General features: G+C 32.7%; 1 protein-coding gene across 3 annotated transcripts in view; it reads left to right on the plus strand.

Moving 5' to 3' along the window:
* Spt20 (transcription factor Spt20 homolog) overlaps positions 1 to 25,812 on the plus strand; it is a 38,265-nt gene that overhangs the window by 3,547 nt on the left and 8,906 nt on the right. For all 3 annotated transcript variants that reach the window (XM_074134482.1, XM_074134484.1, XM_074134483.1), the window contains 9 exons: positions 1,321 to 1,389; positions 1,477 to 1,797; positions 1,867 to 2,001; positions 3,641 to 3,838; positions 11,620 to 11,844; positions 11,925 to 12,059; positions 21,446 to 21,717; positions 21,792 to 22,005; positions 23,797 to 23,887. In XM_074134482.1, the coding sequence (XP_073990583.1) occupies positions 1,354 to 1,389; positions 1,477 to 1,797; positions 1,867 to 2,001; positions 3,641 to 3,838; positions 11,620 to 11,844; positions 11,925 to 12,059; positions 21,446 to 21,717; positions 21,792 to 22,005; positions 23,797 to 23,887 (1,627 nt within the window). In that variant the 5' untranslated portion in view covers positions 1,321 to 1,353. The remainder of the gene's footprint in view (positions 1 to 1,320; positions 1,390 to 1,476; positions 1,798 to 1,866; positions 2,002 to 3,640; positions 3,839 to 11,619; positions 11,845 to 11,924; positions 12,060 to 21,445; positions 21,718 to 21,791; positions 22,006 to 23,796; positions 23,888 to 25,812) is intronic.

The following is a 25,812-nucleotide window of genomic DNA, read 5'->3' on the forward strand; positions in this document are numbered from 1 at the left end:
TTTTAGCTGTGTACTGATGCTGGAACGAGAACTGTTATCTAATGATATTGAAGTGCATCAGTTTGTACATAAATCATATTTTCGATTGATTAGCTAATTGTGTGAGAAAGAAACATTTCTTCAATTTGATGTGGATATAGAAAGGTTAAGACTGTTGGCTGAAATCTTGGTTATAAGCAGTAATAACTCAACTACTTATTTTGAGAGTAAGAAGCATAAGTCCCTGTGTGTATCATAAAATTTTTCTGTGTGTATTGTGGGCTAATCGGTCACTTTCCAACATTGGCTTTTAAGGTACCGAGAGAAGTCTTTTAATGGTGTACTATTGGAATTAGCCCTGCTAGTACATACGGAGAATCAGAAGAATTACCTGTTTTTTTCTTACCTTCTGTTGAAAATCTGACTTAATTATTAAAATCTGCACTAATTTTATAGAAAATATGTTAAAAATTAATTATATTAAATATTATGAAATAATTATTAAGACATTCGTTTGGTGTAAACAGATCTTTGGTTCTGTATTATTTTCTTTAGTTCTCTAATGTGAAATTTTCAGAGTTTAAGATTTATTGTATTAAATATTGTTATGTTTCATTATTTTGGAGTAATAATTGTATTTTAAAGTTGTTTAAGCTAACTGTGACGCAATAAGCCTCACAATAACTTGAATGGAATTAGTAAATAAATATTACTTATTAAATTAAAATGTCTAAAAACGCAAACACTTGTTATTGCCCTATAATTGCTAATGACGAGTATGAATCATTTTCATATTAATCTCAAATAACAGAATTTTATTTCAAATAAGGAGATAAGTAATTTTTGTAGACAGAGCGTATAACAGCGATAAACAATAACTGAAAAGGAAGAAAGACTATTGCCAATTTCCTTCATAATTTTTTCCAAGCTTTCGACCTAAATCCTTAAGATGAATTAGTCCCTCGGTTGAAAGCTTGAAAAAAAATAATAAAAAATTATGTAGGAAATTGGCAATAGTCTTTCTTTCTTTTGGATTAATGAATCATTCTCCAAAAACGATGAATGATGATATTCTTCTATAAAGTTAAAGTTGATATTTTATAAAAGTAATTAAACTGATTGTAATTAAGTAAAAATTGAGACACTTGTCTTTATATGGATTGTCATATTGCCTCAAATGGACTAAATACTATACGTTATACAATTTTGTCAGATATTATTTGTATACGTCATTTTTAATTGTTGGCTAGGAAGCCTACAACTTAATTTTAATGGGCCTAATTTACAATTTGGAAACCGTGTTATGTTTTAGCTTTTATATTGCACTTTTTATGTTTATAGGCAGCAAGTTTTTGATGTGTCGGCATTCTTACCATGCAAAGTCTGCACCTGGCCGACGATGAGCTTTCTGTAAGGATTTTGTTCGCAAGTTCACACATTTCTATACCTAAATTTTGTTTCTTACATTATTTGTTAATTTTTTTTTTTTTTACACAGTGTATCGATCTGGGATTCGCTGAGGTGACAGGGGCAGGTGAGGAAGTGGAGGTCTCAGGCTGCGAGAGTGTTTTGTCGGAATTTGAAGCGGAATGGGCAGCCCTGGTCGGAGACGGGCTGAGTGGCTGTGTGGTGGACCTACCACCGTCCGCTGCCCTTTTGCCGCCCCTCTCCTCGCCGCCACCACCGGTGGCCACCCCTGCGCTACCACCGCCAGCCGCACCACCCCCTCCCCCACCTACAGATCCTCTATGTATTCATCATCGTTTACGCCATCTCTATAGTCAACGTCTCACTGAGCCATTCCCTTTTCCCAACCAAGTGAGTAATTTCTATTTTTCTTTTTCCAAATCTTCTACATCATTCATTATATTTTTGTGATTGTTTCAGTATATCAAGCCAACGTCATTCCTCCTTAAACGACTTCTTCAAGAAAATAGTTTTAATATGGTAGTAATCACATTGTATCCTTTGGATAAAGGTTATACGATAGGACTGCGCACTGTCACTGGCAAAGAATTTCAGGTACATTCCAATCATTTTATGATTATTGTTTTGGCCTTAACACCTTAAGTCGTAAGCGCCGTTTTTATTATTATATATATTTTTTTAAATTAGCTCACATTAGTTAACTCTTGGTTAAAGCGCACTTAGCCTTCTCAGTGCATTACCAAACTCCGGTCATGTTTTTTTACTCACAATACTGTCCAATAAAGGTTAGGAACCAGTACAGGTTGCTGAAAAAAAAAATCTAAGGGCAGTGGTTGTTCCGAATGTTACGTTTTGACTGTGCTTTTATTGAACTAATAGTAAATGTTCGAATTTTAATAATTACAGCAAGAGAGAGTGTTTTTGTAATTTCAGTTCATGTATAATGCCTATTTGATATTCATGTAGCCAAACATGCGCGAAGTGATCTTCACTAAATGTCTGTTACATGCTTTCTCAGTAGGTTCATGGCCTCTTTGTTGTTGTCATCTCTACTGTTTCTCATTCAATCTTGCATCAGAATCGTAGAATACAAAGTTTTATGATGCTCTTTTATTAGATTCTTCAGTTTTTCATAAATAAATAAAAAAAATTACTTGCACGTTCTAGGGAAGAGAAAATGAGAGTTATTGCTGAACGTCAGAGTTTCCAGGTTAAGGATCTGATAATGCTGCTCAATTTTTTTTTTCTATCTAGCAATGTCTAAAGCTCATTGACCAGTGATGAATAGTATTACCTTCATAAGAGAGCACGTCGCAGGTCGAGAGAGAGCATGAAAGCTCTCGGTCTCTATAACCTGAATTGTTGCCGCTTCCATAAAATACAATTAAAAATTATATAATACCCCACAAAATAACACAAAATTTACTATATAAGTTTTTATTAATTAATTAAGAAAAATCGAATCGATCCTGTCACCACATCTTAGTTTTGCGGTCCACACCTTTTCTACTCCTTTTTAGTTTTAGTAGTTTTTCTTACTACTATTAATAAGAGCGATTGTCTCAAATTTTCTACTATTTCCGCTACTCTCGCATGTCGACCAAAAATAAATAACCAATATACTATAAAGTTGCTATCAGACTATTTTTTTTTTAAGTTACGCCTGGAGCTATTTTCTAAGTCGAAGTTGAAACTTCTCTTCGTACTCAAATTAGTTATATGTTTTTAAAAAATATGTTTTTAAGGTTTATACTGGATATACTCCAAGATATACAAAAATAGATTTAACTCATGACATCTTAGAGCTACCAAAGAGTTCATTATTAGCGAGACTGAGGTTTTGTTCGATAAATGTGCTGCCTGCAGTAATTTACTTCGGCACATAAATATCAATACTGCAGGTGTTAATCTAACATAGAAATTCATGACGTTGCGCTAGTAATTCGTCAAACATATAGAAACATAACTTAGACTAATTAAGCTTCACAGTGTATTTAGTAAGTTTTTTCTTTGTTTTTCCTTACGAAGATCTATAGTATCTAAATCATAAATGACCCATTTAAACTTTCATTATATGTGTAAAGTTATATAATTAACAATTATAGCTACAGAAAATAAAGTACATTCATTTAGTAAATTTAAAAAAAATATATATAATATAATATATATATAAGCAAGTAACCAAAAAAAAAAATCTAAAGAAGTGTAAGATTGATACATAAATATTTTGTAGGGATCTGTGCAACCGTACTCTCAGAATTTGCTGTTGGATTATATAAATAAAGAAGAACTTCCGCCGATGTTCCTTGACTACTGGGAAACAACCTTTCCACAGATATTTTATACCGGCTGTGTTCTGGTCGAGGTGAAGGATGCAAGAATTTGCGACCCTCCTATTGTTTCTCATGTGCTTCTCAAGCCAACTACTCAGGTAAATTTATCAGTAATAATTGTTTATACTGCATTCAGAAAAAGTACTATAGATGTGCTTTCTCTTACTGTTTTTATGAATTATTGCGAGGTTAGACCGGATTTTAATTTTATTTTTAGACTGTTATAACTAATTTATTGCAAATTCCTATTTTGGAGAAAACTTCAGTCATTGGAGTATGAGAAAGTTATAGGAATTGTTGCGGCCACAGTTGAGGGTTTATAAAAAATTCATTTTACAAAAAATAAATCTGCCGCATAATAATCATGAAATAAACGCAATAAATAAAGTAAAACGTTAATGCAGTTTGCAGCGTAACAACTAACAAATACATAAATAAACTCCGTACCTTGTGGCCGTACGCAACAAAAAGTTTCTATTGTCAGTCAATATCACCATAGCTTTGGTAACATGTACATCACTAGTATCGGTTCAATTGTTGTACCTTGTACAACGATCTCCTTAGCAAAAACTTACAGTTTTAAAAGTTAAGTATAAGGATTGATTAAACGCCAAAAGGTACACAAATCAGCAAGTACCCAACATTTCATTCATACTTCTATTTTTTAGAATGTATTAGATGTCACGAACCTTTGCTGGCCATTTTCATGCATAAAATATTTGTTCAGAACTAAGCAGCACCCATTAGATAGTAATAAGAGCTATTCATGCACAGGTTTAAACAAAAAAAAAGTTAATGAAAAATGATGGTTTTGGTTTTTTCGACCGTTGTTATGATGATATACTCGTAGCTCTACATTAAACGTCACAAATTTTTTTTATAATATTCTGAAGAAGGTAGTAAAAATTACCGAAACGTTGGTATAAAGCAAAAAAGTTGTTTTTATTTAAGACCGCACCTCGATATTCTCCAAAAATCATCGTTAATGAAAAATATAATTGATTTTTCGTTAAAAATGCATACCAACGAGCATACCGATTTTATTTTATTTATTTATTTTTTTTTTGACATCTGTTTTTTTCTCAATTAAAGAGCTATATTAAATTAAAGTTTGTAAATGAATGAATTATAATTACAAGTATTATTTATTCGTTATTAACTATGTAATTTGTGCTCACGTAAGACGAATTGAAGACTGAAATTTCGTTTTAAATCCGTAATTCAAATTACAACAGTAACAGACCAGTTCTAACTTTCCCTTTTCTTTTTAATGTGATGATTGTTTGTAATAAAGAGAAATCACAAGAATAATTTTGAATATTGTTAAAAAGAAGTGCCTTTTAAATGCTAATTACGATGAGATACATCTTTTATTATTCTAACAGAAAAATAGTTATGGGTGATAAAAGGCCAGCATAAGGGTCTGTGACATCTAATACATTCTAAAAAATATGGTGCTAGAAGTATGAATGAAATGTTGGGTACTTGCTAATTTGTGTACTTTTTGGCGTTTAATCAATCCTTCTATTTAACTTTTAAAACTGTAAGTTTTGCTAAGGAGATTTTTGTACCTTTTGGACAGATTTTTTTTTTTTGTTCCCTGGTTGGAACAAATTTAAGTATTCAATGATTTTTTAAATTATACGGCTATCGAGAATAATTTGTTGGAAGATCTAGGATGTAAAAAAACGACGCAAGTTATGAGGAAATGGTAGCAAGTTGGTGGGAAGAAGATGGAGAGTAGAGAAATGATGTGGTTGTGAAATTACAACCCATTAGGAGGGATAATAGAAAGAAAATTGCAATTTCCAATAAAAGAAAAAAGATAAAATTTGATAACACTACTTCCTCTTAAGGGATGTAAAAGAAAAGCTGTGATCACAATAACTTCTAAAGAGGGGAAATAAAAATGATTTGCAATTACACTTCTTATCCGTAAACGGGCAAAGAGAATACTGCGAATACGGCATGATTGCAAATGCTTCCCCTTATCAGGTGTAAGAGCAGGATCACACTTAAATGTCACACATTCTAAATTCTTCTTCTTGCCTAATTTGATCAAAGACGATCGAAAATTACAGAATTATAATTAATAACCGTTTAAAAGGGAGCTTTATTTAAGTGGGGCAAACTCCCCTCCTAAATATATACCATCGAGACCTCAAAAGCCGAATCTCTGTATTTAAAATTTCAAATTGAAAGAAATTCATTCTTTTAAATCAGTTCGTACGTCGATAATTTGAAGATTGCAGAACTTCCTCTTAGTAGGTGTAAGAGCATGATGGCACTTTAGAGCCACTTAGGGAAGACTTAACCGCTTCTTTGTGCTAAATTTTAGCAAAATCGGACTGAGCGTTGTAGAAAGATTAGTAATAATAAGATATGCATATTTTTATGACAGCTAATTATTCCTGTATTTTACTCTAAGTAAAATTAGGGGGACTAAATTAAATTACAATTGAGAAATCAATAATTGTTGAATAATCTACTTGTTATAACTGTGTGTTATTTGTGCTCACGAATATTTCGGTAAGAGGAATTCAAGACAGAGGCCGACTCTAACTTTGTCATTTTCTAATTTAACATGCATGTACGTATTTACTATAAGTAAAGTTAGGGGGACTAAATTAAATTACAATTGAGAAATCAATAATTGTTGAATAATCTACTTGTTATAACTGTGTGTTATTTGTGCTCACGAATAATAGTTTTAGAGGAGGCCTGACCAGCGTGGGACAAACTCCTTTTCTTATGATGCACAGCATCAAGACTTCTAAAATGCAAATCTGTCTAAAATTTCGAATAAATGACCATTCATTCATGAAAATAGGTTCACGCGGTAATAATTTAAACGATTGCCATACTTCCCCTTGATAGGTATGAGAGCAGAACGTCGCTTTACGTGGTATGTAGGGAAGCCCTAACACTTTCATCCTGACAAATTTTATCAAACTCGAGCTAAGATTTACAGAGTTATTAGTAATAATAATTTTGGAGGGAGCCTCAGTTAAATGGGGCTAACTCCTCCCCCATTCGATGTACAGCGTTGAGACCCCTAAAAGGCACATCTACATAAAATTCTAAATCGAATGACACCTCATTCATGAAAATCGGTTCACGCGTTTAGGCGCTACGTTGTTTACAAAAAAGGTAACAACAAGAAGAACAAGAACATTTTCTGAAAATGCCGTTTTTACTCATTTTCAGCAACTTTTCTCTCGAAATCTATTTAATCTATTTTGTTGCAACAAAATTACAGTTATAAAGTAGGATTTGCCCTACATTTTAAAGGAAATTTGGGAATTTTATCTTTTATAGAAAAAGAGAAAAAAATTGTCAAAATTGGGTGTTTTTCAACGTTACGCTTTTTCTTGCAGTTTCTGACGATCAACCCTTATACAACTGTCCTACCGGACAGTTTTAATGCATCAGAATTCAATGATTTCTTTACTGAAATATAGAGAAAAGTTAGGTTCATAGGAAACATAAATTGCAATGTTCTAGTAATAATAGGTCGTTAGCTATTTCAAGATTAAATTTTGGTCGTTTTCAAATTTGTTTCGAAGTCGTTCAAATTTCAATCCTTTATATCACTTTTAGTATTTATCAGGATTCAATGATTTCTTTACCAAAATGTAGAGGAAAGTTAGCTCTATAAGTGGTATAAATTGCAATTTTCTAGTGATAATAGCTCGTATAATATTTAATATTAAATTTTGGAGGTTTTTAAATTCGTTCAAATTACAATCACTTACATATATCTCTGTTCGTATTTATCAGAATTCAATGACTTCTTTACCGAAATGTAGAGAAAAGTTAGCAGTATACGAGGGTCGTTTGAAAAGTCCGTGCAAAGTCAGAGAGATAGCACTACTGGCGCGTATCGAGGTTATGTTTAGTTAGTAGCATCTCTTGGAAGAACACACACCAAGTTTCAGCCAGATCGGTCTATTTCTTTGTGTTTGGCATTCGTTTGAATCGAGGAAGTCGAGTGATTTTCAAAAAATGGACGAAAAAGAATATCGTGTGTTGATCAAACACTACTTTATGAAAGGCAAAACGCCTCAGGAGACTAAAGAGAAGCTTGATAAACATTATGGTGACTCTGCACCTTCGATTAGAACAGTTTATAAGTGGTTTCAAAATTTTCGGAGTGGCCATGTAGGCACAAGTGACGCTGAACGTTCTGGACGCCCTGTTGAGGTTACTACTCCAGAAATCATTGATAAAATCCATGATATGGTGATGGATGACAGAAAAGTGAAGGTGCGTGAGATTGCTAGTGTTGTGGGCATCTCGAATGAACGGGTACATAATATTTTGCATCAACATTTGGACATGACAAAGCTATCCGCAAGATGGGTGCCACGATTGCTCACGCTTGACCAAAAACGAAATCGTGTGAAGTGTTGCAAGGACGGTTTGCAGCTGTTCCAGAAGAATCCGCAGGACTTTAAGCGTCGTTTCGTCACTGTGGATGAAACATGGATACATCACTACACTCCTGAGACCAAAGAACAATCTAAACAATGGGTTACCAAGGGGGAATCTGCGCCAAAAAAAGGCGAAGACCGTTCCTTCGGCCGGAAAGATTATGGCGACTGTCTTTTGGGATTCGCAAGGAATAATCCTCATCGACTATCTGGAAAAGGGTAAAACTATTACAGGTGCATATTATTCATCGTTATTGGACCGTTTGAAAACCGAGCTGCAAGAAAAACGCCCACGATTGGCCCACAAAAAAGTCCTTTCCCTCACGACAACGCACCAGCTCACACCTCAGCAGTTGTGGTCGCAAAATTAATGGAAATAGGGTTCCAACTCGTTTCACATCCCCCCTATTCTCCAGACTTGGCTCCCTCGGACTACTATTTGTTCCCCAATATGAAGAAATGGCTGGCGGGAAAAAGATTTTATTCAAACGAGGAGGGGATTGCAGAAACGAATGGCTATTTTTCAGACTTGGACAAATCCTATTATTCGGAAGGGATCAACAAACTAGAGCAGCGTTGGACGAAGTGTATAAGCCTAAAAGGAGACTATGTTGAAAAATAAAAAATGTTTACCCCCAAAAATTAAGTAGTTTTTATTTTTGCACGGACTTTTCAAACGACCCTCGTAAGTAGTATGTATTGCAATGTTCTAGTGATAGTACGTTGCTTGATATTCAAGATTAAGTTTTGTTCGTTTTAAAATTCGTTTCGAATTCGTTAAAATTTCATTGTTTGTATCTCTTCTCCTATTTCTCAGAATTCAATGATTTCTTTACCGAAATTTAGAGAAAAGTTACCTGTATAAGGAGTCAAATCAAGTCCCATGGCCTTTATATTCTTGAAGTTAAGTAAAGAATATTTTAGCTCCTCTAAAGTAATATATCTGTCAGCTCTGGGTTGTTGTAACGGAAGTACGTACTTGATTCAATGGAATTTTTAGAGTACGTGAGAATAAAATATTTCCCATTCTCGAGGTGTGATTGGAATTAATGTAACCGACCTTTTCAACTTATTAACTGTGATCTGATAATTCAGAAATATTAGTAGTTCTGATATGTATGAAAGGAATAAATCAAACGTAGTTCAGACTATGTCCACGACACAGCACCCTTTGCTGTAACTGTTTGGAGGGTATCCACGAACACTTTACCGCGATAATTAGCTGATCAAAAACCAGAAGACAGCCTTCTAGGAAGGATCCTCCCCCAAAAAAATTATCCCCTAGAGCAGGGGTTCTCAAACGTTTTGAGATCACAGGCGCATTTGCGATTGCAAAAAATAGTAATTGGGTTTGAAAGAAAAATAAATGTAAAATATCATCATGATAGCATAAAGTAGTGATCACTTTTGCAATTTAGCAAGTTTTTCGGAGTAATTATTTGGAATTTAAAGTAACTTTTTATATTAAATGTGTTTTTTTTAATTATATAAGATTGAAAACCGCTTCTCTAGAGTATTGAGCCCAGTGCTATTCTCGTATTTAGATCCCGCAAGAATTAAGTTACACGGATCATACAATTTAATTTCCTACAAATCATTTTTAATGAAATCTATAAAATTGTCATATTCACTACATGGTTTCCAAAATAGATTACACACCAAACAAAGGAAAAATCCTTATATTTTAGAAGAAGTGCGAGCACTAATCTCGGCGCTTTAAAATTATCACATTAACTTTCGATTTTTCTACAACAAAAATAATTGTAAATCCGCTTCCTGTTCCTTTAAGTTTTTTTTTTTCGCGCAGACTAAAATGTTCGTTCCTTTTCAAGCAGGTTGGTAAAGAAATACAGTCGACTCTCGATAATTCGAATTTTGTGATAATTCGAACTCTACAGCTGCTAACTTCGGTAAATCGAAAAAATTCAGTGTATTTAGATACGCTCGATAATTCGAAATCCTTTTCTTAACAACAGGGGGAGAGAAGGCTCTATAATTCGAAGGAGGCCGCTTCCGCTCTTTATAATTCGAATTTTCCCTAGTAATGTTTACTTCTCATTTTCCGCTTATTGTTCATTTCCTGCGAAATGTTTCCCTCCTTTCAGCCCAGTTTAACTTTCCAGTTCTCTTTCTTAGTTTGTCACGATGGGAAGTACGTCTCCCTTACTGTGTCCCACAAAAAAAAAATTATCACGGCCGTGAAAAGTGGTTCAAAAAAAAGATATCGCCAAAACTTTCAATATGCCACCATCAACACTTTCTACAATTCTAAGTCACTTGACTAAGTCAAGCCACATTGAAACAAAAAACTGTTCTTCATTTTTTAAATTAGGTACATATGTATTTATTGAAATGTTAATACATATGTAATTTTTTTTGTTCTTTTTTGTCGTTTTCATTATTTTTACTTTTTTACTTGAGGCTGTATATGTCTAAAACTTAGGTAAGCTCATACGTATTTTCAATATACGTATGTACGTACATATATACATAATAAAAACTCTTAATAATTCGATTTTTTCCCCCCTTCTTGATAATTCAAACTTCTTGATAATTCGAAGTCTCGATAATTCGAATTTTTCTTGTAGTCCCTTGGATTTCGATTTATCGAGAGTCGACTGTATTTTCAGACAGATGACAAGTTTCAAACAAACTGACTGAAAATACCATACGATGTAAAATTTTCAACTTCTTCTCTGGATAAATTGAAGAAAGTTAAGTAGCGATTGACATTCCAATAGCTGAGTTCTAGAAATTCTTTCCTGTTAAAATTTATTTGTTTGGGAGCTTTTGCGGTGGAGATAGGAATTTTACGAGGACATCCGTCTGAATCAATGCTACAAGAAGGTTGATTCAAATTGAAAATCGTGTCATCCTGATATCCTGAACGATATCCTGAAGGTAATCAGAAAGGAAGTGATTAAAGTAATAGAGGATTGTGAGATGCAATCAAAACTACCTGATTTTTTCTTTGATATCCATTTTTTTTTCCTTCTTGGTTTGCTCCTCTCCCGACTTAAAAACAAACGACTGATAACTTCACCTCCGCTAAGCAACAGTTCGGCCTTATCCAGACTATAATGATTACTTCTGAATCTAAATACCCTCCTACTACATGTAGCTCTACTGGAAATGCGATTTTATTTAGTTGATTCATAAGTTATTCAGATTTTTTTAAGAAAACGATCCATAATTTTCTCGAACCTTGAGGTATAGGACCTTCACATTTTTTTTCAAACATTTGTAATCTGAGAGTTCGATTTAAGATTTACGTTCGAGATTAAGGATTGAAAGAAGAAGCGCTATTTGACCTGATAGGCCAAGCAAAATCTCGCTACCAGAATTATATATGTTCATTTATATTAAGTTATGAAAATCTGTCAATTATAATTGCAGTAAGAAAACGTCCTTTGTGTTACACTAAATTGATTTTTGTGTTTGTGTAGAGTCTTATAAACGATGTGACGGCTCTTTTACTGGGTGATACCTCAGGTTCGCCCTGTTCTTCAGATGTGAGTCTCGCAATTGAAGGTTCTATTGTCAATAATGTTCAGCCACCGCTCTCGTTGAATCCTTCCAACGAAGAAGGCCGCCGGCGATGTAATAGGCATCATCTACGAAAAGCGATGCTTACAAGGGCCTTATCTAGTAAAACAAGCTTTCAGAATGAGGTATATGTTTTCTCTATGAAATATTAGCAGACAGTTTTAATTAAATGGTATTGGGACCTTTTTTGTAATTATTCTTGTAGGCTCGAAGTCATCATGAGATAAAAATGCAAGAAATTCGAAGGAAGGGCAAGCAATATCTGTACGATTATACCACCAAGAAAAAATTTAACTCAATTCCATCGAAACCTGCTATTACTTCATTGTCACCAAGCAAGGTAGGTGTTTATGTTTTTGAACCTGAATCAGTAAAATAATGCTACTGATAAAATCATAACTGATGTGCTGCCTATTGCTTTGTCTTACTCGTGGTAAGAGAAAGTATTGCGATTGGGTCAAATAATAGAAATTACACTTCCTCAACAACGAAAACATCAGTATTTAAATTAGGATTCCTCTTAGAAACCATAATGATTGCGACTTCTTTTTTCCCCGAAAATGCCTTTAAAAGTGTTATGCTTGGACTGTTGTTTGTGTAATATCCATGATTTTTATGCGAAACAAGTTTCCGTACCAATTTATTGGCAGGGGTTTTTATATAAAGTGTAAAAGATTGCTAAATTAATGCTAATTTCTTCAGGCGGGCTTTTCGCCCAACTATCAAATCAAGTGTCGAAGACGAAATTGACTAGAAAACATTCTTTACTATAAATCTCCATAACAATAACTTACAGTTTAAAATGTTAAATATAAGGGTTGATTAAACGCCAAAAGGTACACAAATCAGCAAGCACCCAACATTTCATTAATTCTTCATTAATATTTAAGTAATTTTACTGCATTAATATTCATTAATATTTTTTAGAATTTATTAGATGTCACAGTCCCTTATGCTGGCCATTTTCGTCTACAAAATATATGTTCAAGTAGCACTGTAGATTGACTGTAATATCTAGTTATTTATAATAATCAAACTGTTAATTACAGGTTAAAAAGAAAAACGTTATAAAAAATAAAAAAAATTATGAGGCTAAAAAATTCAAAACCTTTTAAAAAATGCTTACACCAACATACATCAATGATTTTGTTTATTTTATTTATTTATTTTTATTTTTAAATAAAAATCGTCGGTTTAAGTTCATTCTTCGATTAAAGCAATTGTTATTTTATGTAGTAGTCAAACGTTTAAAATAATAGGTAATAATTAACTGGCTTTATCGCAAATAATATAGTTTTCTTCAATTACATTCTCAATCTAGGTATTCATCCCACAATGTTGTGTATATGTATGTAATATAAAATAAATAAGATATGCATATTTTTATAACAGCTAATTATTCCTGTATTTTACTCTAAGTAAAATTAGGGGGACTAAATTAAATTACAATTGAGAAATCAATAATTGTTGAATAATCTACTTGTTATAACTGTGTGTTATTTGTGCTCACGAATATTTCGGTAAGAGGAATTCAAGACAGAGGCCGACTCTAACTTTGTCTTTTTCTAATTTAACATGCATGTACGTATTTACTATAAGTAAAGTTAGGGGGACTAAATTAAATTACAATTGAATATTTAAGTAAAATGGACATTTTTTTTTATGAAAATGGATTTTTTTGGGGTGGGGCAAGTTATAATTATTTATACAAGAAAAGAACATTTTCACAATTTATAATAATTTATTAGGAACAAAATAATTTGTTTTTACAAGTTATAATGATTTATACAACAAAGAACATTTTTACTATTTATAATTTTGATCGATTGAACGTCTTTATTACTACACTGATAGAACAATTAATACATGGTAATCATAAAATAAATAACACTTAAGATGCAAAAAAAGAAAACAAAGGAACCAGAAAATTACCAAATTAAAATTTTTTTTTTTTTTACATAAAGACAATATCATGGTCTCTGACCGTTGGTAGAGTCGTATAATAAATTAATAATATATAAGAAAAGTAAACTAATAATTCAACTTAAATGGATAAAATGTAACGTAAAATTTAACAAAATATAATATTCTTCAATTCCGACAAAATTAAACTTTTCAAATTACAAATAACAGATTAAAATAAGTAAAAACATAATTAGCAAAATATATAATCAATTACCACTAGCAGACTTGTGAGTACGCATATGCGGCTTTACAAAAATTTGTTTTTACAAGTTATAATGATTTATACAACAAAGAAAATTTTTACTATTTATAAAAAGATGTGTTAAATTTTCAATTTTGATAACTTCACTCTTCGAAATTGTTTGCAACCACATGAAATTTCAAATGTTGGAACGTAAAGTGACGACGATCTGTGCGTAAGATGGACTTGTAACGACTAAAAGATCGTTCAACATCTACAGATGTTATAGGTGCCTTGCTGAAAGAAGTTATCTCGTTGGTTGTAAAGGGTACACGATGTTCTGAGGTGACTTCTGTTCCACTGATAATATCAGAAATCTGGCAGATGGTCTCCCACCCTTTGTTCTTGCTCAGTACTTCTACCAGTTTTGATCTGATAAGATCTCCCTTACTCCCAGGTATTCCTTCCACCTTTTCGATGACTTTTTTAACGTTGGACACGTTTTCTGTCAGTCGAACATTTTGGGACTCAAGTTGGGTAATGGCTTGTGCAAGAAATACGCAATTGTCAGAAATGAATGCAAGGTCGTTCCTTAAATTAGGTTTCTCGAATAAAGACTTGGCTGTATTTATCGCTACTGCTTCGTCTTCGAGATGTGAAAGGACATTCTTGATTTTATTGTAGTTTTCATAGTAATACTGAGCTGCTTCCAGCCAAGTACCCCATCTTGTCAATATTGGTTCTGGTGGAAGGCACAAGTCTGGATAGAGATCTTTTAACATTTTAATGCGACTTGGTGCTTTTAAGAATACTTTTTTAACCGAGGAGATTAAGATCGGTCCATCTACGTCACTGAACAAAGATCGGACAGTTTCTGCTACTCGATGCAAGGCATGAGCAATACATGTCACATGAATTATCTTAGGATAAAATACCTGAATAGATTGCCCAGCCTTGACCATGTTGGGGGCAGCATCAGAGAGAAACAAAAGAACTTTTTCGTTCAAAACTCCACTGGGGCATAGGATATGCATTGAGGCATCGAAGAATCGTGAAATGGTGGAATGATTGCATTTTTCGAGAACCTCACAGTTCAAAAAATATCCACATCAGCATCACTGTCAAGTTTTCCAATAACTGCATTGGCAATATACCTGCCCTCAACGTCAGTGGTTTCATCAATTGACACCCAAATCGGTCCATCTTTGATATGTTCTCGAATTTTGGTTAGTGTATCTTTATAGATATCTTCCAGGTAGTTTTTCCGCAGAGTGCTCTCGTCAGGCATTTTTTTCCCAATATAGGTCTCTAAAAATCCTTTGAAATGAGGATTTTTAAGTTTGTGGAAAGGGATATCTGCTCTAACCAAAGCCCGACACAGATCTGTACTCAGAGTAGACTTACTTGATGATGGAGATGTAAGGAAGGCTTGATAGGACGTCCTCTCTTTCTTTCTGTTTTTATTCTCTATGTGCGATCCGGTGGCAATATGTTGGGTGACTTGGGAACGTTGAGAGCAAGAAACGCGCTTGTCACAAGCTGTGCAGTACAAAATGTCTCCATCACTTCGAAAAAGTTCTGCTGGAAACTCGCGAAGATATTTAGCAACCAGTTGTTTGTTTGAGGCCGATGTTCGTGGCATTTCACACAAAAAAGAATACACTAAGTGACCGAACGAAATGAATTGGACACTTCAACGAACGAGCTGAAAGAACAAACAACGTCAGACAACTTCAAAGAACTAACAAGTGCCCGTCACTGTTTAGCAGCATTCTGTGTAAATTACAATAACCATTGTAATGCCCTACAGTCTGTGGTTCACAGTTCCTGTCAACCACCTCCCAATTATGAAAATATGCCCAAAATGAAAAATATGTTGAAATATGTACATATTTTGATTAAATATGTAGAAATATTTATTTATTTTAATCAAATATGTATAAATATGCGATAACATCCAAATATGTGGAAATATGCGAAATAAAAGTAGACTCAAACGGCTTAAAAAGTGTCAGTATGAATACTTGTAGTTGAAAAACGTCTGTAAATTGCCTAGAAAAAAATATGTAAATACATACGAATCCGTTCCCTAGTTATTAGTAATAATAATTTTGGAGGGAGCCTCAGTTAAATGGGGCTAACTCCTCCCCCATTCGATGTACAGCGTTGAGACCCCTAAAAGGCACATCTACATAAAATTCTAAATCGAATGACCCCTCATTCATGAAAATCGGTTCACGCGTTTAGGCGCTACGTTGTTTACAAAAAAGGTAACAACCAGTAGTACAAGAACATTTTCTGAAAATGCCGTTTTTACTCATTTTCAGCAACTTTTCTCTCGAAATCTATTTAATCTATGTTGTTGCATCAAAATTACAGTTATATAGTAGGATTTGCCCTTTATTTTAAAGAAAATTTGGGAATTTTATCTTCTACAGAAAAAGAGAAAAAAATTGTCAAAATTGGGTGTTTTTCAACGTTCCGCTTTTTCGTGCACTTTTTGACGATCAACCCTTATACAACTGTCCTACCGGACAGTTTTAATTACTACATTAACCATTAAATAAAATCCAAGGGCTAGACCTGGGATCGAACCCAGTACCATCAATACATCTTAGCTTTACGGGCCTCGCTACTAACCGTCTGCTACAATGGCGCTCTCTGAGATTTATGACTCCTTAACAAAAACTTACAGTTTAAAATGTTAAGTATAAGGTTTGATTAAACGCCAAAACGTACACAAATCAGCGAGTACCCAACATTTCATTAATACTTCATTAATAGTCAAGTAATTCTACTGCATTAATTTTCATTAATAAGTTATTTTTTAGAATTTATTAGATGTCACAGACCCTTATGCTGGCCATTTTCGTCTACAAAATATATGTTCAAGTAGCACTGTAGATTGACTGTAATATCTAGTTATTTATAATAATCAAACTATTAATTACAGGTTAAAAAGAAAAAAAAATATGAGGCTAAAAAATTCAAAACTTTTTTTATAAAAAACTTACATTAATGATTTTATTTTATTTATTTATTTTTATTTTTAAATAAAAATCGTCGGTTTAAGTTCATTCTTCGATTAAAGTAATTGTTATTGTATGAAGTAGTCAAACGTTTATAATAATAGGTAATAATTATCTGGCTTTATCACAAATAATATAGTTTCCTTCAATTACATTCTCAATCTAGGTATTCATACCACAATGTTGTATATATGTAATATAAAGTAAATAAGATATGCATATTTTTAGGACAGCTAATTATTCCGGGATTTTACTATAAGTAAAATTAGGGGGACTAAATTAAATTACAATTGAGAAATGAATAATTGTTGTTGAATAATCTACTTGTTATTATCTGTGTATTATTTGTGCTCACGAATATTTCGGTAAGACGAATTCAAGACAGTAGCCTACTCTAACTTTGTCTTTTTCTACTTTAACATGCATGTACGTATATATGTGATTTATCATAATTATAACAAAAAAATATTATAAATGAAGTGGCCAGCATAAGGGTCTGTGACATCTAATAAATTCTAAAAAATAACTTATTAATGAAAATTAATGCAGTAGAATTACTTGACTATTAATGAAGTATTAATGAAATGTTGGTTACTCGCTGATTTGTGTACCTTTTGGCGTTTAATCAACCCTTATACTTAACATTTTAAACTGTAAGTTTTTGTTAAGGAGATTTTTGTACCTTTTGGATAGATTTTCCTTTTTGTCTATTTTACAAAGTTACATATCTTCTTTACAGATTTTTTTAAAATTTGGAATAAGCAATTATAACATTATAATCTGATAAGGTGTTAAGTCGGAACCGTAACTACCACTGGAGAGATCTTTTTATAGAATGATTAAAACTGTCCGGTAGGACAGTTGTATAAGGGTTGACCATCAAAAACTGCACGAAAAAGTGTAACGTTGAAAAACACCCAACTTTGACAATTTTTTTCTATTTTTCTATAAAAGATAAAATTCCCAAATTTTCTTTAAATCTTACTCCAAACCATCCTTTATAACTGTAATTTTTTTGCAACCACCCAGATCTTATAGGTTTCGAGAAAAAAGTTGCCGAAAATGAGCAAAAACGGCTTTTTCAAAAAATGTTCTTGTTCTTGTTCTTCTGGTTGTTGTTGTTGTTGTTGTTGTTCTTGTTCTTGTTACCTTTTTTGTAAACAACGTACAGCCTAAACGCGTGAACCGATTTTCATGAATGAGGTGTCATTCGATTCGGAATTTTATGTAGATGTGCCTTTTGGGGGTCTCGGCCCTGTACATCGAATGGGAGAGGAGTTAGCCCCCTTTATGTAAGGCCCCCTCCAAAATTATTATTACTAATTATTCTGTAAATCTTGTCCCGATTTTGATAAAATTTGGTAGGATGATAGGGTTAGGGCTCCCCTACCTAACAATAAAGCGACGAACTGCTCTTACACTTGTTAAGGGGAAGTATAGCAATCGTTTCAAATTATCGACAAGTGAACCGATTTTCATGAATGAAGTGTCATTCGAATCGAAATTTTGTACAGATTTGCACTTTAAAAGTCTCGACGCTATGCCTCATAAGGAGGGAAGTTTGCCCCACCCAAATAAGGCCCTTTCTAAAACTATTATTACCAATATTTCTACAAAGCTTAGTCCGATTTTGATAAAATTTAGCACGAAGAAGTGATTAAAGCTCCTCTACGTGGCTGTGAAGTGCCATCTTGCTCTTACACCTACTAAGAGGAAGTACTGCAATCGTTTAAATTATCAATGAGTGAACCGATTTAAATCAATGAATTGTCGTTCGATTAAAAAATCTTTCCTCTTTGCCTTTTAGGGAGAAGTACTGCAATCGTAGTTTATTTTTCTTACTCCTCTTAAAAGGAAGTACTGAAATCGCAGTTTAATTTTGCTATTTACGTACAAATACCTTCCTATTTTATTCAAAACGCTTTCTCAAAAAAATGGTTATTGAGGATGGTTTGGGGACCGCAACTATAACCATTCTTTAAAAAGATCTCTCCAGTGGTAGTTACGGTTCCGATTTAACACCTTATCAGGTTATAATGATAGAATAGCTTATTCCAAATTTTAAAAAAATCTGTAAAGCAGACGTAACTTTGCTAATAGACAAAAAGGAAAATCTATCCAAAAGGTACAAAAATCTCCTTAACAAAAACTTACAGTTTAAAAAGTTAAGTATAAGGGTTGATTAAACGCCAAAAGGTACACAAATCAGCAAGTACCCAACATTTCATTAACACTTCATTGATATTATTTAAGTAATTTTACCGCATTAATTTTCATTAATATTTTTTAAGAATTTATTAGATGTCACATACCCTTATGCTGGCCAGTTCATTCATAATAGTTATAATTGTGATAAAATGTATATTATATCTTCGTATAAATAGGTACTTTATTTTAACTCTATTCCAAATTATTCTTCTGATTTCTCTTTAATGTGCCCTTTATTCTGAAGATGTCACATATACATGCATGTTAAATTAGAAAAAGACAAATTTAGAGTCGGCTACTGTTTAAATTTGAATCACGGAGGATTTAAAACAATATTTCAGTCTTGAATTCGTCTTACCGAAATATTCGTGAGGACAAATAACACACAGTTAATAACAAGTAGATTATTCAACATTATTTATTCATTTCTCAATTGTAATTTAATTTAGTTCCCCTAATTTTACTTATGGTAAAATACTGGAATAATTAGCTGTCCTAAAAATATGCATATCTTATTTACTTTATATTACATATATACAACATTGTGGGAAGAACACCTAGATGGAGAATGTAATTGAAGAAAACTATATTATTTGCGATAAAGCCAGATTATTTATTACCTATTATTATAAACGTTTGACTACTACATAAAATAACAATTACTTTGATCGAAGAATGAACTTAAACCGACGATTTTTATTTAAAAATAAAAATAAATAAATAAAATCATTGATGTAAGTTGGTGTAAGCAATTTTTAAAAAACGTTTATGAATTTTTTAGCCTCATATTTTTTTATTTTTTATAACGTTTTCTTTTTCACCTGTAATCAATAGTTTGATTATTATAGATAAATAGATATTACAGTCAATCTAAGTTAAATGGTGTGCTACTTGAACAAATATTTTGTAGATGAAAATGGCCAGCATTAGGGTATGTGACATCTAATAAATTCTTAAAAAATATTAATGAAAATTAATGCGGTAAAATTACTTAAATAATATCAATGAAGTGTTAATGAAATGTTGGGTACTTGCTGATTTGTGTACCTTTTGGCGTTTAATCAACCCTTATACTTAACTTTTTAAACTTTGAGTTTTTGTTAATTATAGTTGCATTCCCCCAAACCATCCTCAATAACAATTTTTTTGAAAAAGCGTTTTGAATAACATAGGAAGGTATTTGTACGTAAATAGCAAAATTAAACTGCGATTTCAGTACTTCCTTTTAAGAGGAGTAAGAAAAATAAACTACGATTGCAGTACTTCTCCCTAAAAGGCAAAGAGGAAAGATTTTTTAATCGAACGACAATTCATTGATTTAAATCGGTTCACTCATTGATAATTTAAACGATTGCAGTACTTCCTCTTAGTAGGTGTAAGAGCAAGATGGCACTTCACAGCCACGTAGAGGAGCTTTAACCACTTATTCGGGCTGAATTTTATCAAAATCGGACTAAGCGTTATAGAAATATTGGTAATAATAGTTTTAGAAAGGGTCTTATTTGGGTGGGGCAAACTCCCCTCCTTATGAGGCACGGCGTCGAGACTTTTAAAGTGCAAATCTGTACAAAATTTCGATTCGAATGACTCTTCATTCATGAAAATCGGTTCACGTGTCGATAATTTGCAACGATTGCTATACTTTCCCTTAACAAGTGTAAGAGCTGATCGCCGCTTTAATGTTACGTAGGGGAGCCCTAACCCTATCATCCTACCAAATTTTATCAAAATTGGGCCAAGATTTACAGAGTAATTAGTAATAATAATTTTGGAGGGGGCCTTACATAAAGGGGGCTAACTCCTTTCCCATTCGATGTACAGCGTCGAGACCCCCAAAAGGCACATCTACATAAAATTCCGAATCGAATGACACCTCATTCATGAATATCGGTTCACGCGTTTAGGCGCTACGTTGTTTACAAAAAAGGTAACAACAAGAAGAAGAACAAGAAGAACAAGAACAAGAACAAGAACATTTTTTGAAAAAGCGGTTTTTGCTCATTTTCAGCAACTTTTTTCTCGAAACCTATTAGATCTGGGTGGTTGCAAAAAAAATTACAGTTATAAAGGAGGGTTTGGAGTAAGATTTAAAGAAAATTTGGGAATTTTATCTTTTATAGAAAAAGAGAAAAAAATTGTCAAAGTTGGGTGTTTTTCAACGTTACGCTTTTTCGTGCAGTTTTTGATGGTCAACCCTTATACAACTGTCCTACCGGACAGTTTTAATTAAATTTTCTTAAAAGTTCTGTGCTGAAGAATATAGGAAAAGACGTGTGGATGTTATTCACCCCTGCGCACCCTACCAACATGATAATTTTAGAAGTTGAATTCCGTTTGATTTAGGTAACATTGACCAATACTCCATGGGGTGGTAGTTCAGAAGCTGCGTCCAATGTGTCTTCGCTTGCACGGCCACTTGCCCGGCCGCCGGATACTTCAGACAACACTCCTGAAATAGTGGAGCAATATATATTAGAGACTGTTAGTCCTCAATTGTTAACAACCTATCACATTAGACTAACAATTCTGCACCGGCCTGCTAACTCTGAATACTTGGGTACTCTTTACATAGATAAAGAGTACCATGAAGGCTATAACAATGGATCTCTCTGCAGGTACACTATTTTTAACTCTTACTAACATCTTAGGTAAGACATTAATTTAAAAAATATTGTTTTTTTTATTAAAGGTTTACGCTTGGATCGAGAGCAAATGCAAATAGGTATATTAAGCAATTTACGGATGTATTTACCGAAGAAGGTCGAAAATCAGTGAGGATAACGCATCTGGTACCGGGAAAACCTGCACGTGTTACCTACACTGCTGCAATGATGGAAAAAGAAGGCAAATTGACTGCTGCAGCAAATTTGAGAGTGCACAATCACACGAAGACGGCGATGCAGGTGGGAATAATATTGCTACGTTTCCAGTTTCCTGCGATGATACTCGTTTTGAGGCTTCCTTAGGTGTCTCAAATATCAATAGAATGAAGCGTCAGTAAAGTTTATAATAAGTGTTGAGAATGAGTGACTGATCCTTGTAGAATTAGCTTGTCCGCTTTCTTCCATGGATCCATTAATTATATAAAATATAACGTTAGGTTTGTTTTAGGGTTTGAATTAATATAGTCATTTGAAAAACCTTTTTTTGTTTTTCTTTTTCATATTTTTTAATTTTTGGACGTTTCGGCTTTAGTCAGCCATCCTCAGCTCTTATAAAGTTTTTCGTTTTTGAACTTTTTCTTTTCTAACTACTATCAACTTTATAAGAGCTAAGTATGGGTGATAGAGGCTAAAACATCCAAAAATTAAAAAATATGAAAAAAGGTCTTAAAAAGAGCATATTAAATAACTATATAGTTAAGGCAGTTATGCGTGGTCTAATCGGAGTTACTAATTTCTTCTCCTAGCCCTGAGGAGTTGGTGTGACTTTAGTTCGTATTGTCAGTTCAGTCAAGCAAGTTAAAAAAAAACAAAAAAAAAAAAACAAGTTCAGTGTTTCAAAGATAAATAATAATAACATTATGAAGTGTATGTATTTATTTCAGTTTAGTTAATCGCATTGGTTCAAGTAGTTAACTTAAACCAATTTGTACTTCAATAGTGTATTCAACTGTTGTTTATTTAAAATTAAACTTTCTCGTTTATTTTTGGTTACTTCTCTTAAGTTTTTTGACTTTGCATCACCTAGCAACATCAGCAAAAATTACATGTGTCAAGTATGATATATATCAAGTAAAATATCACGTTAAGTAAGGCCTATGGTTTCAGGTGGATTGTCCAATTACCAAATTAGGCGTCTTGGAAAAGGGCGGAAGTAATTATTTTTTTCTTTCTTAAAAATATATTCTTTAATGTATATTTTGACTCGCTGGTCTAAATTTGTATAACTCCACACGCATTAAACGAAAACCGCCATGTTTCCACAAATAACTAATTTTGAATGGAAGGGATTAACTATGTGGTTAGCGTATTGGATTCCCTCGCGGAGATGCCGGGTTCAAAGCCAGCTGCCGGCCCTTAAATTTTCTCTTAGAGCTTCTTACGGCTCACTATCGGGTGATGGGCAGTGTTGTTTGAAACGAGAGAACACTGTTCGGAGCCCGTCAGAGCATTGAAAAAAGCTCCGGGTGCCAATAACCTCAGAGTTGACGCAACTTAAATTTAAAAAAAATATTTTGAGAGACTCAAAAAGAGTGTAGAAATGAAACCCAAAGTTAAAAGTATATTTAAGCCTCTGAAATCCTGTCAAGGGTATTTCATGTACAAACCCCAGAACCTGTCACCTATTGAGTATTAAGTAATGTGTGGCGAAAATTTCGAGATAAAGAATAGCTTAATGGAAATATCACTTTACTGAATTGATTTCTTTATCGGTGCTTTTCTCGAAAATGGCTCTCATAATTTTTTCTTAACTTCCTTACTTATTGGAATAATGTTTGCGGGCACTTCTAGGTAGCGATAAGGGTAAGTTTACTTCTAAACTTTCATTTCAGCGTAATGTAATACATAACTTTAAATTAAATTAAAGAAAAGCCGTAAGAATTAAATATGTTTTCAAATTCAGAGCTTAACAAAATTATAAGATAGAACCTTGAAAATTGTACGAAAAAGTATTGTGAGTTTTCACATCTTTTTTGTTTGTATTATGTAATGGTTAATGTAAACTTGTATCTCAATTTTCACTGTTGGTAGGTGAACAAGAACTCGATGCACAATCCGGCCATCAGCGCGTTGGCTAATAGCTTCAGGAATTCCGTGCACCAATATCAACAGCAAGCTGCAGGTATTGACGTTTTTCAGCGAAAATTACATAATTTTTAGGCTAAGTGAAATAATCATTAATTTATTTATAATAATAATAAAATAATAAGAGAATTTAACTACGAAAACAAAATTTTGTAAAGCATTACGAAACTGTGGAACAGATATACTTCCAAAATCACTTTTGTATTCCTGGGATTTTTTTTTTTTGCAAATTCGTGATTGAACATCACGTAAACGAAAAATATTAGGAGACCCAAACTTCATATTCACTCAGACGTCGCTTTGGTTCAAAAATTTATCAACAGTACAGCACTCCTTTCACTTTTTCTCTTTTATTAGTTTTCCGCGGTTTTTTATTAAAGGCTTTAAAAAATTTTGTATCAATTATTATCCTTAACAAAAACTTACAGTTTAAAATGTTAAGTATAAGGGTTGATTAAACGCCAAAAGGTACACAAATCAGCAAGTACCCAACATTTCATTAATACTTCATTAATATTTAAGTAATTCTACTGCATTAATTTTCAATAATAAGTTATTTTTTAGAATTTATTAGATGTCACAGACCCTTATGCTGGCCATTTTCGTCTACAAAATATATATTCAAGTAGCACTGTAGATTGACTGTAATATCTAGTTATCTATAATAATGAAACTATTAATTACAGGTTAAAAAGAAAAACGTTACAAAAAATAAAAAAAAATTATGAGGCTAAAAAATTCAAAACTTTTTTTTATAAAAAACTTACACCAACATACATCAATGATTTTCAAAAATCGTCGGTTTAAGTTCATTCTTCGATTAAAGTAATTGTTATTTTATGAAGTAGTCAAACGTTTATAATAATTATCTGTCTTTATCGCAAATAATATAGTTTTCTTCAATTACATTCTCAATCTAGGTATTCATCCCACAATGTTGTATATATGTAATATAAAGTAAATAAGATATGCATATTTTTAGGACAGCTAATTATTCCAGTATTTTACTATAGGGTCATTCCATGTCAAATCAACACAAAAAAAGACCATTTTTGACCTCACCATCTCGGATTTTCTTGAAATTTGGCACATGTGTACTATTGGTATAGACTTGGAAAAATATGAAATTTTACTGTGATATGTCAACTGGTTTATGAGTTACAGGGCTGTAAAGTTGCCAAAAATGGGCTGAAAAACAGGGAACCCCGTGTTTTTGAATTACTGTAGATGCTTTCCTAATTGAGCTACAGACTTGGGATTGGTGTCATTTTATAGCATATATAATGCCCTTTCCTGTGATATGCGACACCATATGGGTTAGGATAAATAAAGCTTGTTAAATTTAAATTTAAAATTTAAATTTTAAATTTTTTAAAAAGTACATATTTTAAAATTTTAAAATTAATTCTATAAATAGCTAGTAGTGTTATGAATCACTGGGCAAAATATTAATTTGGGACGACAATGGCTTCATTGTTAAAAAAATTTAAGACTAAAGCTCCTTTTCATGGAAAATATATTTTAATAAAATTAAAGTAATAAATAAATTGAAAATAGTAATAATGAATCAATGAATCATAATTAATAATTATTAAGATTTAAAATATTGATTTTGAAATCATTTTTAGAATTAATAATTATGATTACAGTAATTATTCATATTAATTATAATATATTATTTTAATGAAATTATGCAGTTAATCAAATTATACAAAAATAATTCAATTCAATATCTTTGTTCAAGAACAGTCTTCTTTGGCTGAGATAACAGCCTCTTTAAGTTGGTTTAAGTCGGCAAAGGGCCTTGTGATGGCGTAGGGGGTTCGGTAAAGAGACTGGCAGCTCGTGCCAGTTTGCAACGACCCTATGGAAATCAAATCCAAACTTCACTACAACTTTTTGAGTGGGCAGTAGAAAACATCACCAACATAGACTTTGCATATTCAACCCAGGAAGACTATG

This window comes from Rhodnius prolixus, unplaced genomic scaffold (assembly GCF_049639745.1).
Source record: "Rhodnius prolixus isolate KJV_2025 unplaced genomic scaffold, Rpr scaffold_16, whole genome shotgun sequence".
NCBI lineage: Eukaryota > Metazoa > Arthropoda > Insecta > Hemiptera > Reduviidae > Rhodnius > Rhodnius prolixus.